This window comes from Syngnathus leptorhynchus, chromosome 20, assembly GCF_054491065.1.
Source record: "Syngnathus leptorhynchus isolate UIUO chromosome 20, UIUO_Slep, whole genome shotgun sequence".
NCBI classification, from domain to species: domain Eukaryota; kingdom Metazoa; phylum Chordata; class Actinopteri; order Syngnathiformes; family Syngnathidae; genus Syngnathus; species Syngnathus leptorhynchus.
In genome coordinates this window covers 2,360,554-2,376,164 of record NC_141214.1, presented here as the reverse complement: position 1 = coordinate 2,376,164, position 15,611 = coordinate 2,360,554, and the positions used below count along the sequence as shown (strand labels likewise).

Here is a 15,611-nt window from a genome sequence, read left to right as displayed (position 1 = left end):
TGAATTTACATTGGGTAAAGACTTGTTTAGGCAGCGGTTAGTAGAGTCGGGTGGAGGAGCACGCACGAGCAGAAATACTTCTCAAGAAAGTTCTCCTGCCAAGAGGTCATCATTGCTTTCACTGGCTACGTCGTGCCAATGGGTGCTTAGCTCAAATGAAAGAATGGGCTCATTTCTTTTATGAACCGCGCACACCCAGAAGTCATCGCATTGCTTTCCCGAAAGCCCGCTACTTCGAATGTCAGCCGCCAGCATAAAAAGGTACGCGAGCAAAAGCGGGGATTGATGGAGGAAGGGCCTGTCCACGTCCCGTCATAAAGCACGGCTGAGTAAAAAGAACGTCTGAGTGTCAGATTCCACTTTTAATGCGTGGCCATGACTCACAAGCGGGCTTGTCACCAGGAGTTTTATTCACTTCCATCATCGGAGTGTCGATTGCAATCATGGAGCTATCTGAGAGACGTGATTGACGGGGTGGAGTCACAGGCCTTGTGGTGGCAACTGGAATCAGCTGCCATCCAATAATATGCCATAATGTCTTCCATGACTAATATTAGTGCTGTACTGATGAGTTGAGATCTTCCTCTTCAATAAATGTACCTGCATTTGTGTGCATGTGTGTGACAGCCATGACCGAGGAATCCCATAATTCCGTCTCCAGCGAGGGTTTTATTTAGCCGCCGGTGGGACGTGGAACCGGTTAGAGCCCGACAGGTGGTCTCACCGCCTGTGATGGATGTAGCGCTACGGGACAGGTAACACGCAAAATATCACGGCTGTCGCAGCATGCCGGCGAGACATATGGTTACGATTGCTGTCGTTTGATTTCCCCCAAACTAAAATTTGGCGTCCGTGATATCTTATTTTTCTTTTATAACCGTCCAAGCGTCTTCGTTGTTTATGCACTGCTCATATGCAGACCCGACCACGCCGCCCGGCCCCAAAAGTCCCCGAGTCGCGTCGTCTTTTATTAGAACGGCATAATAACGTTCCATCACTGGAGGCAGCCAGCCGGATCTGGCTCTCCCCGTGCCGTGCCCACGGCCACTTGGCTGCAACGGATTCAAGAGCTAATTTGTCACAGTCAGCGGTGTCCCTCCCATTTTCTCGTTCAAGTCTCCCAGGATGGTTTTAGCATTCCGCCTTAGCACGGCATCGAGATATAGACGACACGTATCCACCCACACTTGCCGCTCCGCAAGTCATTGGCTTTAATGAGCATTTCATTTTGCCCCCCCCCCCGTCTTATATTCCTCACATGCATGCAACACGCGTGTGTGTTTGTGAGTGCCACACTGCTCTAAACGAACCAATTATAGGTGTTTATGTAGCTTTAATGCTTGTAAGCGTCAGGAGAGAAACATTGCACCGCTCACCACCTAATCAATGAGGCCTTGAATGTTACACCCCCCCGCCCACCTCCCTCGTCATTCCTCTCCCCCTCTCTTTTGCTCTCCCTTGTTCCATCTCTGTTCAATTAGTGCGAGACAAGCATAGCGTATCAGGCCAATTGGCCATGAAGAGAACTTTAAACGCAGCGTGATGAGGCCATTGCAGACAAGCTCCGTTCTGGACAATAAAAGCGATAAATCCTCACGCCGGGTGCAACGATGTCGAGTCGAGAGAATGGATTTAGGTGGGCTGACGAGCCCGTCGCGATTTACGGTGTACTCAATTGACACGTGTAATGTTCCATTCTTCTCCCAAACTTTTACAATAACAGATTGGCAAACTGTAGCATTTGCATGCACCACCCGGAGGCAGACAGAGATGAATGTGCTTTACTGGGATGCCGAAAACACCCACTGGGTATTTAGGGCCCACCTCGGTGGGTTAGGTGAGATCTGTGGTGCCCGGTCCCTGTTAGGTAACAGCGTGATTACTCACCTAGGATACCGGGGCGCCGGTAGTCTGACGGCGAAGATGATCACTCTTCCAATGAGAGTAATTAATAGAATGAAGAGCTACTGAGCACGTGCACCGGCGTGTGATGAATGGAGTGCATGCGGTGTCGTTACTCACAGGTGACACCGTGTAGGCGCTAATGTTGCAAGTGCTAATGTTGCAAGTGTAACAACTTTAGCATACGGCGCAATGTTGGAATTATTGTGATTGCATCATTATTGATACACCGGGATGTACAAAGTGAGCTTGAAGCAAGGCGGACATCTTGATGTGTATTCATATCGTTGAACCTTTTGTCCGTGTAGTGTGCCAACTAGCGCGCAAATGTATTCTAATACAGACGTGATGCTATAATTAGCTGTCATTGTGACATGTTAGGCACTGGGCTGGCCTTCTGCCTGCCTGCAGTGAAATTATCTTCACTAATGAACCTAAGCGGAGTCAATGACTCAGGGAGGTGGGCTTGTTGTCGACCAAACAAGACTTGTTTGGGCGCTGATGTGTAGATGCTGCCGCCACGGCCCCCGGGCTAGCTAAATTATTATTGGCGCTGGTGTGGCAAAGATATCAAGTCCACAATACTTTACAGTGAGGGGGCTTGTTATGCGCTGCTGGGCAAGCTATTATAGCTGCGAGTTTCCAGCAGCTAATTTAGCTACTTGTCACTTTGGGTGCTTTTGGCATGAATCACTCGGATGCTATAAGGAGCTAACAACCCCCTCCCCACCCCCACCCTCGGCCATGCAGCATGATCCCCCGCTGCTCTGATTGCTTCTAAAGAACAAGACGTTAAGCAGCAAAGAGGATCCAACAACAGTAATCATGGGAAAATAATGAAGAAAGTCACTTTGGGTATTTATCATGGCAGCGGGCTTTTAAAGCTGAGGCAGCAATTAGGGGAGGGGGCCGCTGACCAAGTAGACAATTAAATTCAGGGATAAAAAGAGTGAACAAAGCTGATGATTCACTAAAGTGTCAAACAGCCACATTACAGCACCAGCTACTGTCCAGGAGGACTTACGATGTCATACATATATATTTTTTTGCACCAAGTATCGGCGGCTGATATCAACTGACTCGACGAGTACTCGATACCTTACAATAAGACGCGTCAGACTGGATTTTTGCCCAATTGCCGACACAATACAGTGCGGTGCGCCTGTCTCTGCGGGTGAGGTCTTGCGGCTCGGGTCTCGGTCGCGTCCCCTTCCGACGTCAGCGCTGGAGTTAGTCTCGCCGCGACGCCTTTACGGCCTGCTTTCATCTGCCCTTTAATGAGCAAACCGCCGGCTATAAAACAGGCAAATTTAAGCAGGCCCAATATGAATCAGCTGCCTAATTCAGCAGGCCAGACAAGAGGCGAATGAATCTCTAGACTCAAAGCTATTGTCTTATTTGTAGAGCAGACTATTTCAAGCATTAATGAAGTCCAATTTGAGAATTCTAAGTGAAGGGGATTTTCACCAGTCAGCCATTATTGGGAACAGCCATGCAATGAGTCAATGACGCAACCGTCGACTATAGCCGCAGTCTACTTTGGAGAGTCGCAACAAAGCAAAAACAAAAGTTCAGTCAAACAAAACCACATTTTTCCTCCTCCCTCATTCCATTGTAATAATAGAGAGACAGACAGGTGAGAAAACACCAATTTAGAATAGGAGTTCCTTGTAAACATACCGAAGGGCAAGAAATATTACACCACCAAAAGAAAGTACACAGATGACATTTTAATGAACCTTTTAGGTCCACAGAGCAAAGACAAACTGTAGACAATTTTTCAGACAAAAAGTCTTCAACGGTTTTCTAAATGCCACAACAAAACAAAATATACACTATGTACATTTGCTGAAAGCAGCCATGAACTAACCTTTTCTTGATCATGCCTTAAATTCAAAATTCAAAACGGACCACGGGAAACGCTATTTTCGGTGCACAACTGAAACGGTGGAAAAAATACTTCAGTGGCATAAATTCAAGTAGTTTGCGTAATATTAAACAGCTGAGCATTGTGCCCAAAGTGCAAAAGGTAACAGCTAAAGATTTCACAAGGATCAGCTCCATTCGCTGAATGAAGCCTAGTTTGAAGTCACAACCTAAACCAACAATTGTTATGATCATCCTGAGGAAAATTATGCTAACTGCATTTGTTGGTAACTTTGGTATCCAAAAAAACCCCACAACATTTGAGGACAATGAGGGTAAATGTTGTGTACTAACTGGACTGTAACCATGTCGACTATCCTGAGGATTGTTGGGGGTTGAGTGTGAGGTTGTGTGTGCGCTCACTGTTCTTCCTCCTCCCGCAGGAACTGGAAGACGGATGAGAAGTCCTTGTTGGCGTAGCCGCGGGATGCCATAACTCTGTAGATCTGGTGAGCGAGTGAACCGAGAGGAATGGACGTCTTGGTGTTGGTGGCTGTGTTTTGGGCCAAGCCCAGATCCTGGATAGCGTTTCAACAGAAGAATAAGCTTTTCCTGCATTGAATGCTACATCTTATGGATATGGCAGCTCGACAACTGGACCACAAAAGCGAGGAGCATACGGACCATCAAACGGACCAAGCGAGCAGACGTGTTAAAGCGCTAAATGTGTCAGCTGGTGACTGTGATTGAGGTAGCGGAGCTCATACGTGTGGACTCACCATAGCGGTGTACCCGGGCTATATAGCCAGAGCTTCGCCAATGAGCTGAGTAGTAAAACCAAGTAAAATGGCAGTAAAATGAAATGTAACACAATAAATCGCACACGAGGCAGAACGCTACCCCTGCCGCACACCTTAAACACGTTTAAAGGGACAGTGTGGAGAAGATCTGCTCATTTTAATAGGTATATTTTGAAGCTAGCGCTGTTTACCTTGGCCATGAGTGTGGTTCCAAAGCCTCCCTGATAGTTGTTGGCAGAAGGGACTCCCTCCATGACACCGGGGACGGGATTATATGTGTCACTGGCCCAGCAGCGACCCGAGGACATGTTGAGGATCTTGGCCAGAAGTTTGGGGTCCAAACCCAGCCTAAAAGGGACGAGACGGAGTGGATATATATTTCCAAAGAAGAGATTGTGGTATACATAAAATCGATGGAGCGGGGTGCAAGTAAAACATGGAGACAAATGGGTGCGGGGCAGCAGATGACCCCCATTGAACCTTGCGGCCGGCTGCCGCCATTCCTCAGCGTTAATGGCTGAAGGCTTTGTAATGCCGCCTAATGCACTATTGATGTTTAGCGCCACGTCCATCCTTTATCAATCCTCTTTCATGAAGCAAAAAGTGGAAGAGGAGGAGGTGAAGTGGTTTAAGTCGCACTGGGGAGCTATAAAGCTCACTGTCACTCTTCTTACCTCCCACCCTCCCTCCCTCCCACGAGCAGCAGCATTATGCATGCGAGTTGGCGCCGAGCGTGACGCCGTGCCGAGCGTGACGGCGGAGAGGGTGTAACCGCAGCGTCTGTCGCTCGTGTAACCGGCCACGTCGAGCTGGCCGTCGTAAGTGGGCTCTGCTCTCAACGTGACCGTTAAAGCCTCGTCGCTTCTTACAGCCCAGCCACGGCTAGCTTTTTACTAGCCGTCTACTAAGTAATTAAGGACGGCTCGCATTGACACGCTCTCCACGTCTCGGCCTCCTCGCCTCGCTTTTGGAAATGCCGCATCAGCCGAGCTCTGATGGCTTTTCCAGCCACGCTCCTCCTCATCTTCCTGCGCTGACGCGTCCCGTCTGAGGACTCGAGAGGGACATATGTTTGACATCACCCCCCCCCCCCCCCCCTTCCCCTCCCCCAAATACATGGCGGCCCCTCCTTGTGTTCTGGGTCAGCAGCTGAAAAGGTTACGGGACGGGAGCACAATAAAGCGCGTCCGAGCGTACGGATCATTTGTCCCGACGAGCGGGTCGCTGACGGCGAGCTGTTGTCCTCTGTTAACGATAAATCAATGAATCTCCCGCTCCCGTGGCACCGTTACCGCTCAAACGGTTGTTAGCCGGCGCTACGGAAGTGTCGGGTCTCCCTGCGGTAATTTGCGTGGCCGAAGCGACATGTCACGCTTTAACAAGATTGTCACAAACGTGTTGCTACCGCCGATGAAAAATACGTGACGACGGAGATGCCAACGTGTTTAAGCGCTAGCGGGTGCAGTTGATTTGCAGCACTGCAATTAGCTCCTCATCCTCGTGCCACGCCACAACAGAGCCCGACTCCTGTTTGTTATTACACTAAAGAGGTAATGAGCGCAAACGCGAGCTTTAACGGTTTCATTTATAGAGGCAACAAGCACGTTTATAAGCGCTAATCAATTCACTCGGGCGGCAATGAGAGGAAGATTTAATTCCTCTTTGCTAAAAATGGCAGTCTGCTGTCGACCTTTTCAAATCACCTGCATGAGTCCAAGTGTGTACGCAAGCTATAAATCCTCTGCTTTCATGTTTCATAATTGGGGAAAAAAAAAAATCACAGTTGGGCCACTTTTGCTATTCTTTCTGTGCAGTCTGAACCAACCCCCCACTTGCCCCCCCCCCCCCTTCACTGACTGCTTGACTGCATGCAGAAATTACAGCAGGCACAAATGAGGCAAAGGAGAGTAGAAGGGATTAAAAGGACAGAATAAAATAAGGAGCCAACACAAATAGGGACGAGGAAGGAAAAAGACATGCGTGTGTGTGTGTGTGTGTGCTGCGTTTCCTTGCACTCCGAGAACGTCACGCTCGGGTGGAGACGGGCCGAGCCTCCATCTGAGATCAACAAATTAGCTTCATGAAAAGAAGTGTGTATGTGTTCGAGAAAATAAATTGTGTGCTCGTCCCCATATGGACAGGTAAGACGACATACTTGTTTTTAGAAAGGCCGGCTTTATTAGCCAAGTCTTGCGCGATAACATTTTGGAATGTCACAGTACGTGTGTGTGTGTGTGTGTGTATTAACTTGGGTCCAACGTTAAAAAAAATAGACTTTTTGGACATTGTCATAATCTGCATAGTCATTTGGTAAAAGTCACAGGCTTGAGCGTGTCGGCATATAATGCGGCAAGGTGTGTTTGTGCAATGCTGCCATGTGTAAATCCATGTTGCTCTTTTAATGCCGTCCATATTTCAGTGGGCGAGCGAGGGGGGATTTATGCGCGAGGCCTCATGCCAATTTTCCTCTTCTGTCTCAGCCATGATAAATCAGTCACAAACGGCACAGCTGCACTCGGCCCGTGCGCACGCTCATTGCGTCCAAACTAGGTTCACGGTGGCATTTAAGTCGTCAAAAGTCATCAAAAAAAAAGAATATTAACACTTTGAGCTGAGGAAGTAGCCTTATATTATAATATCATCTGATTTAAGTGGTGTCCACCGACAGGATCTTGGTGAGAGCTCAATCAGCAGATATAAATCAGAGGCGGGGACTCCACCTCCTTCATCCCTCCATCCATCTCTTTAACAGATCCTTGAGGGCCACGCTGACCTCTTTTGCACTCAACGTTTCAAAATCCGGAGAGAAGCAGTAAATACTAGCACGGGTATACTGTCGACTCAGAAGGTTTGGAATGAGCATACCTGATGCCGAGGTTCATGGTCTCGGCCGTTCCGATCATGCCGATGGCTAGCAGCATGTTGTTGCAGATCTTTGCCGCCTTTCGGAGGATTAGGAAATGTTAATTGACAAAAAAATAGATCACAGTGGCGCCTTGGCTGAACGACTTGCAAACAGAAACTTGTTGATACTTAAGTGGACGCCTGGGGTGGCCATGCCCCTGGGGTGGCCATGCCCCTTGGCCAGCCGTGCCCCTTGGCCACCCCTTTTGCACGCCACTGGCAGTGTTTTTATTTTTACCTGTCCGGTGCCAACTTGTCCGCAGTAGATAACATTGGCTCCCATGCAGGTGAGCAGTTCCTGCGCGGCGTTGTACTCCTCCTTCGCGCCACCCACCATGAAGGTCAGCTTAGCCAGGCTGGCAGCCCCGACACCTGAACACATCATACGAGAGTTAACCGAGATGATCAACTTATCATGTGCCAAACATATGCTTACTACATCGGCCACTTGACTGTTTTCTCAAAAGGTCGGCGTTGCACTTTGCGCTCGTGTTCCAGCCACGGCGGGACCGGCGTGTTAAGTAGCCGCAGCACCAGAGGGACAGACGCATCTTTAAAAGCCGATTGTTGCAATCATCCACTGCACAACCCTCGTGGGATTTCTTGCCTTTTGTCCTGCCGCCCTTTCTCTTACGCATACAAGACAGCAGCTGTGCCTGAGGCTGCCCCGCCTCTTGGGGCTATCAGTGACATGCGTGAGGGGTAATTAACTTTACACTTTATCATGTTCAATTAGGCATCCCTCCCCATGCCTGATGGCTTAAGGAGCGTGCCATGTTGTGGGAGGCAAAAACAGCCCCCACCCCGACGTCCCCTCCCGCCTCTGCAGAGTCCTTAATGGGGAAAAATAACTTCTTTTCAGAGCAGGCTAGCGTCACCTCTTAAATGCTTCTATAAACACACAACAGATTACTGGTAAAAAAAAAAAAAAAGGAGCTAGCTGAATCATGCACGTTTGCACTATTAGCTTTCCAAAAGGGAAGTAGACAGAAATCTCTTCGGGGGGTCGTGAAACTGGAATGAAAGGTCTTTTAATACTGAACACCTAATAATGGCAGTGTTAATAATTAAATAGGGATTGGCAAAACTAAACTAAAGGATAAGTCACATAATATGAAAATGAGGTCAAGAGAGAAAAAAAAAATCACATGGTATCAGGGAGAGGATGAGAACAAGCCTTGAAGTCGATTTGTTTCCAGCAGCAGAGTAAGCGCGTACACTTGGAAAGGGCAGTGCGACAACTGCTGCTTAATTAGCAAAGATCACGCTTTGTGGACAACTAAAGAGGCAATTATTGATAACACACTTGATGTGCTGATCAATACGACTCACCAAAGGGAAAGCAAGAGAGAGAAGAGGAGACACCAGTGGAGAATAACGATCTTCCTCCTCTTACCTCCCAACATTCCTTCCCTCAAATTAACTAATCACCCTAATAAGCTCTTATGATGTGTAGAGGATTTCTATAAGCAGTGGTCATGCCGGAATGATGGAAGATCCCCACCACAGGGAAAAAAAAATAATCATTATCGTAACGCGCATGCATGTGTGTGTGTGTGTCGGAGTATCGGTGACTCAGTCCAACGTGCATACACTAAAGTTCATCCGTGTGTGTGTGCGTGCGTGATGTCATTGTCTTTACACGACGTCCATGCGGGACGATACACTCTCACGGCGTAGATTATGCACATATGCATCGGTCGGCGTGTGCAGAGGGACGTCCCGTTCTCGAGCCAGTTCTGTCAGAGACGGATTCAAGAGGAATCCTAATGAGGCTTCTTGAGCGCTGGGTGCACCGGCTCATCCATCCCAGCGGGAGTGACAGTCGTGGATCGTTAGCAGTGCACAACTACACAACGCCCCCTAGGGGGAGACAAGATGTGCACGCCTGTGTGTGTGTGTGTGGGGGGGGGGGATCTACTGTAATGCCACTCACTCATTCATTCATTTTGCTCCACTTATTCTATTCAGGGGATCTGAAATACTTTTGTGTCCTTTCTCGCGATATCATCTGACCATGTCCATCATAAGTTGATGCTATCTATCCAATATTAGCTCTGCTCGCCTGGAATCCAAAGTGGCAGCAATTTTTTTTTTTTTTGCACACAGAAGAATCACGGCGAGTGGAAAAGGTGCATATATCTTGAGAGTTTAATGGAAATTGGCTGTGTGGTGCTGCTGTATGACAGATGGGCAGGCGCTGCGACGTGCTCACATGCGGCCCGCGCCACATACGCACGAGTCTCGCCTTCATCCGAGCCGCTCCCGCAGCAAAAGTTAACAAGCAGTCCATCAAACATTATTAGGGCAGATGCTTCGCAGCACGTCATTAAACATTAACGTCAGAGGGCTGAAACGTCGCGGAGGTAAAGCGACATCAGAGAAGCAACGTTGGTTAAGTCGGTTTGTAAGGAAGCGCTATTTTCATGACACCAAACAAAACAAACAACCAATGCAATCCACATGTCCTTATTAACATTTTACACTAAAAGTTCCTTTTTGAAGCGGCGATGTTCTTACATTGAAAAGATCCAACGTCTACGCTAGCCCGGTTAAGGTGTTTTCCATTGTGTGTTAGCATTAAGCTAATGAACGGACTTCCATTGGACAGAAACGTTTGCTCACAACTCAAAACAAAAACAATGAATCATCTCACAGACAGCTTGCAACTTTCACAGCACCACATTTCACGCCACAACTTAATTTTTCCTTGCTGGAAACAAATGCAACCTTATTTGCAACCAAGTTTTCCCAGCTAAGTTTGGAGTCTATCAATGGGAGTCGACTGCCTGCAGTTGAAGCCAGCGGGGGTTAGAATGTTTCGAGGCCAACAACATGTGGTCGGCCATTATAATTACACCCACGGGAAGATTTCTTTCTCAAACAAATTAAAAACCCGACGAGGCGCCATTAAAACCATAACGGATAGAGTAAATTCAGTGAAACCGTACTGGCCCAAATCACGCAGACGCATAAAAAAAAGTTGCTCTTTATCTGCCAACTTCATTCGTGTTCACAAGAAACTCTTTATCAGCTCCACTTCATTCCTGCAAAACCATGAGAACCGAATCATACACGAGCAGAGGCTATTTTAGAGATCTTATAGCTTGAAGGGGCTAAGTTTGCAAAGCCCTATTGACCACCACTTTAATAATCATCGACATCATTACCATCATCACCATCAGTAAGCGTTCAATTCCGCGAGGGAGAAGCTGGTCAATGGTAGGTGACAAGACAACGGAGTGCGAAGGAGAAATCCACAATCAATCCTTTCTCTGGCCCGATGAGGCTCATTTAGGGGGAAAAAAAGTGCCAGCTAATAATGGCGCGCAATTAGGCTGCAGGCACCCGATACACAAACGTTTTCATGACGGTGATCGCAACTGTCCTTCAAATGACACCATGCTAATTCCGTGAGTGACACCGGAGTTACGTTTGACGGACAGAGTTGCTTAATATGACTCGTTCACCAGCTGACTCTTTGTCCGGGTGCACGCAAACACACATGGGCACGCACAAACGTACACAACAGATGACATCGGGGCAGTGAGAGCCAGTCCACAGCTGCTGGGTCTACCTCCATCTGGAGCACGAACTCCAGTGACGCCTTCCCATCAGCAACCCCCCTTGCGTCGATGCTACCCCCGAGTGTGTCACTACAACCCGTCAATGGGAGGCTTGTTATGCTAATCTAGTCTTTGGGCCGCTGTCTCGCTAGTACTGGTTAGCCATCAAAATGACAGACTGCGACGCCGCCCCCTTCCCGCTAACCGGCCTTCGGGCTCCGGGACTCATCGTCTCATTAATCCCGTTCTCAAACTGGATTAACCTGGCCTGAGTGATGATCTCCTGGTACTTTTATGATCACTGAGCAGCTCATTTTTCAAATGCAATGAGAAATAGCATTTCCCATTCTATAAAATTATATATACAAAAATCAATCAATCAAATGTTCAGTTTATTTGACTGGCGATAGTTTGATACCGTTCGTTTGTGTCTCTGGAGAACAAATTCTGCCGTTTCTAAATGTACCCAAAAATTTTGACACAACCGGTGCCAGCCTCGGTTTGAAAAATGTGCTGTTAGTCGAAGACTTTAAGACCTCACAAATGAGCGGCATCAGCCCCACTTTCATTTGCAGCCTTCTTTCCCACTGCTGGGGAAAAAAAACACAATGAAAGTTTTTTGGGGTCCTTTTTAAAGGCGTCATGCGTTAGCAATGTGGCACACCACCACCACGGGCAAATATGTAGACACCAAGCAACGCAAGGCAGGCATTCTGGGTCATTACTGCTAACAACCCTGCCACTCGTCTATTTTTGCATGTTGTGTGCCAACACCCTACTTTTGTGACATCAGACTTTGTTTTGTTGTGGACCTGCTCTGCATTTTACTAACAGGCAGCTGTGTGAGGGAGGGCACACCAAACTTCAGCGTCACATTCGTGAATTTTTGCTGGATCACAAAGTACTGTCCAAAGTCTCTTTATGATTTTGACCACAGTTCCACCTCTCCTTTGATTAGCTGCCCTAATGTCGAAGATTAGACAAGAATCACAAGCGTGTCACTCACAGCAGTGCTGTGCTTGTTGTGAAACGTTTCAACCTGAGAAGAAGGCCAATTTGACACAGAGCCCAGTTTTTATTGCTATTTGGGTAGGGTGCCATCTCCTGGTAGGAGCAGAGCATATTCATTCATTATCCTTTACATTGATAATTTCCCATTTGAGAAACAAACGTGAATCATCTTATTTCGGCTGCGCATGAACACAATCACCACACGGGCCACTGATTTTTTTTTTTCCCCCCGTGAATGTGATACCGGATTCCTTTGCTAATTGCTAAATAGTATGCTAACAAGAAGAAGATGTTTGGCATAGCGAGTCATAGTCGAGGGTCAATCATTGGTCATCTCAAGCTAGTAAAATAGGCTTTTTTGGGAGACAGGAGGAGAAGCACAACCTTCACGGAGTACACACACACACACACACACACACACACACACACACACACACACACACACACACACACACACACACACACACACACACACACACACACACACACACACACACACACACACACACACACACACACACACACACACACACACACACACACACACACACACACACACACACACACACACACACACACACACACACACACACACACACACACACACACACACACACACACACACACACACACACACACACACACACACACACACACACACACACACACACACACACACACACACACACACACACACACACACACACACACACACACACACACACACACACACACACACACACACACACACACACACACACACACACACACACACACACACACACACTGTAAACAGCGAGTGTGTTAAGGGAGAGTATCTGGCTTAAAGCTCTGATCTCCACTCGCTCGCTGCAGACGCCAGCTGGTAAACATGCCATGGGCCCAGTCTCTGTTTGTAAGGGCAGCAGAGTGTGTGGTGATTAATTTGCCGTTGCGCAATCGAAAGTCAGCTACCGGTCCCGAATGGCAGACTGGTGCGTCAGAATCCAAATTTGCCCGCGAGTCCAAACCAGCCCCGACGTGACGGACAGTTTTACTCCTTCTCGTCTTATCTCCTCTTCTACTCCATGTGAGGGAAGCTTTTCCCCTCTTTATGACTCTTTATCTGACTTGAAAGGCACTAACAGGGGATACCCGCCATTACTGCTCCATCAACATGAAAAAAAGCTCTGACGCGGGACTTCTCCAGCAAGGCTGGGCCCATTAAGAGCGACTGGGGATCCTGTGCTCTGTCAAGAAGCCATCACGAGCAGACAGCAGCGACATAATGAGGACTTAAAAGTTCAATCTTGCCTCCAAAACCTCTTGGTCAAATGCAGCAGTAAAAGCTTGAGATGGCTGCCACCTGACTGGCTCAGTAATTACAACCCATGTTGTGGTATTAACCCAAAAGGTCCCAAGGTTTAAATTGACAAAGAACGGGTCAGGAACTTGGCAATGGGGTCACAGGATTATCACTGCGTTTGCTGCAATTGGATTCTTCTTTACTTTTATTCATTTATGTTTAACAGTAGAGCAGCTTGTTAAGCGAGAAATAAAGCCGGGCTCTTTAATATCCAAAGTTCAACTGGGAATGAGCCAAAGTGGCAATGACTTGAAAATTGATGACATTTTCTATCCTGTTTGATGCTCTAAAAAGAAAGGGTAACTACAAACAAACTTATATTTTACCTCCCGACACGGGTGCATCCATGAACACGGCGCCCATCTTCTCGGCGGCTAACGCCATCTCTTTCGAGACGGCTGGGTCGATGGTGGAAGAGTCAATCAAAAGTGTTCCCTTCTTTACCTTCCTAATGAGAAACCACACAGATTTTTCCTAGTGTTACCGAACACTTCAAAGGTTATTTATCCTCGCACTCAAATCAAGGCCGCAAACGTACTTAAGAATGCCATTGGGGCCCGTGTAAACTTCGATGACATTTGGACTGGATGGGAGCATGGTGAAAATGCGATCTGCTTTCTCAGCAACTTCTGCAGGGGAGTCCACAACCTATTAAAAAAAAATAAACATTGATGAATAAAGTTGATTTAGAACAGCTTTTAGTGAATTGCAGCATTTCATCACAGAGCCACCAAATTATGACCTTAACAAATCATGAAGTTGAAGATCCATTTAGAGGTTGTGTGTTACCTGGGCACCCAGATCCCGCAGTTCCTTGCAGGACTCGGGAAAGACATCAGTAGCAATAATGGGGTAGCCATTTTTCAGCAGGTTCTTGGCCATGGGACTCCCCATGTTTCCCAAACCAATAAACCCAATGGGTGTTTTTGAGGCCATAGACCGCATTGATGCTGAATTGAGAGGGAACAAATGGAGAAAGATCTGATTTTGTTGAGTCCAGGGAGGAGTACAGTAGCAGGCGGTAATAAAGTTGTGACAAGCTTAGTGATAAAACGCTAAGTGTGATTCAGCCTGTTGCAAAACTGGTGATAAATAAAACACAGCATGTGGAATGAGAATCAGATGAAAATTCATCATAAAAATATTTCAATGGAAATATTGTGCAGAATGTGTCACGTCATCACTCTGCAGGTGACTTGCAGACAGCTTTTGGGAATTGTGGCCAGGCTGTTAAACAGTTCAGGCTCAGCCAAAGTCCTGGCAGGTTAACAATACTAAACACTGGCAGTGCACCAACTAGACAACAATAAGGTTTTACGATTAAGTGCAAATGTTAAGACTCCCTTAAATCTGCCAAACCATGGTAAAGAATCTTTATCACATTGGCATTAATTAGGCAGCAAGGGTTACAAATGATACAGTTCTGATAGAAAAAACAAAACAAAAAACAGTGATTGCTGCAAATAAAAAATTGTGCCAAGTATTGGTTCATTTTGTTGTCTTATATAGGCTTGATTAGAAAATGAACCGTGCATTTTAGGGAAGTACTATTCAAATATCATTTTTGGTTTTGCAAGAATGGAAAAATCCAGCTGTTGATGAAAAGATGCTATTATAAGACCTTGCATATTATTACTAGCTACTAGCATTAACAATTGAAATCGCATGTAGATGATATCATTTAATGTTACATTTATTGCATGTCGGATGCACAGAGCAGGTGATCAACTTCAACCTGCTAACACAGCTAGCATTGGCTAACATACTGCAGAAGTCAGGTGAGTGAGCATTCTCTTTGAGCGAACACACGGAAATATTGAGACGGGGGGGGAAAAAAATATGGGCTGATACGTTACCAAAGGTTGGGCTGACATTCCGTTTTTGCAAAATAATTCGACAACCTCTCAACAAAGCTGCCATGCTTTTCTCCTCTTGACCTCAACAGTCTGCATACAGTGACAGCTGACACACCGGTGTTCAGGCTTCTCAAATGATTGACAGCTAAATCAACCAATTATAGTTAGAGGATTGTCACGTTAGCCAATAGAAATGAGCCAAGGCGGGATATCCTTTGTTTTTACGGATATATATACCCTTCTAACGTGCGTAATCCTCAACTTTATGAATCTGTTTTAGGGTGGATCAAAATGAAGAATGAGAACAGAAAATGCCTTTCGATTGATGCTTTTGTCCGTTTTATCAATCTTTTTTTCAGGC

The 15,611-nt window shown here is 46.8% G+C and overlaps 1 protein-coding gene across 1 annotated transcript; it reads right to left on the bottom strand.

The window, feature by feature from the left end:
- Nucleotides 1-3,612: 3,612 nt before the first annotated feature.
- Nucleotides 3,613-15,419, bottom strand: hibadha (3-hydroxyisobutyrate dehydrogenase a). Its single transcript, XM_085900174.1, has 8 exons — nucleotides 15,251-15,419; nucleotides 14,184-14,344; nucleotides 13,933-14,042; nucleotides 13,721-13,842; nucleotides 7,711-7,844; nucleotides 7,434-7,510; nucleotides 4,760-4,916; nucleotides 3,613-4,346 (listed from the first exon to the last, which is right to left on the bottom strand). Exons 1-8 carry the CDS (start codon nucleotides 15,312-15,314, stop codon nucleotides 4,188-4,190), a joined length of 984 nt encoding a protein of 327 aa, XP_085756300.1. The 5' UTR covers nucleotides 15,315-15,419; the 3' UTR covers nucleotides 3,613-4,187.
- Nucleotides 15,420-15,611: the final 192 nt, after the last annotated feature.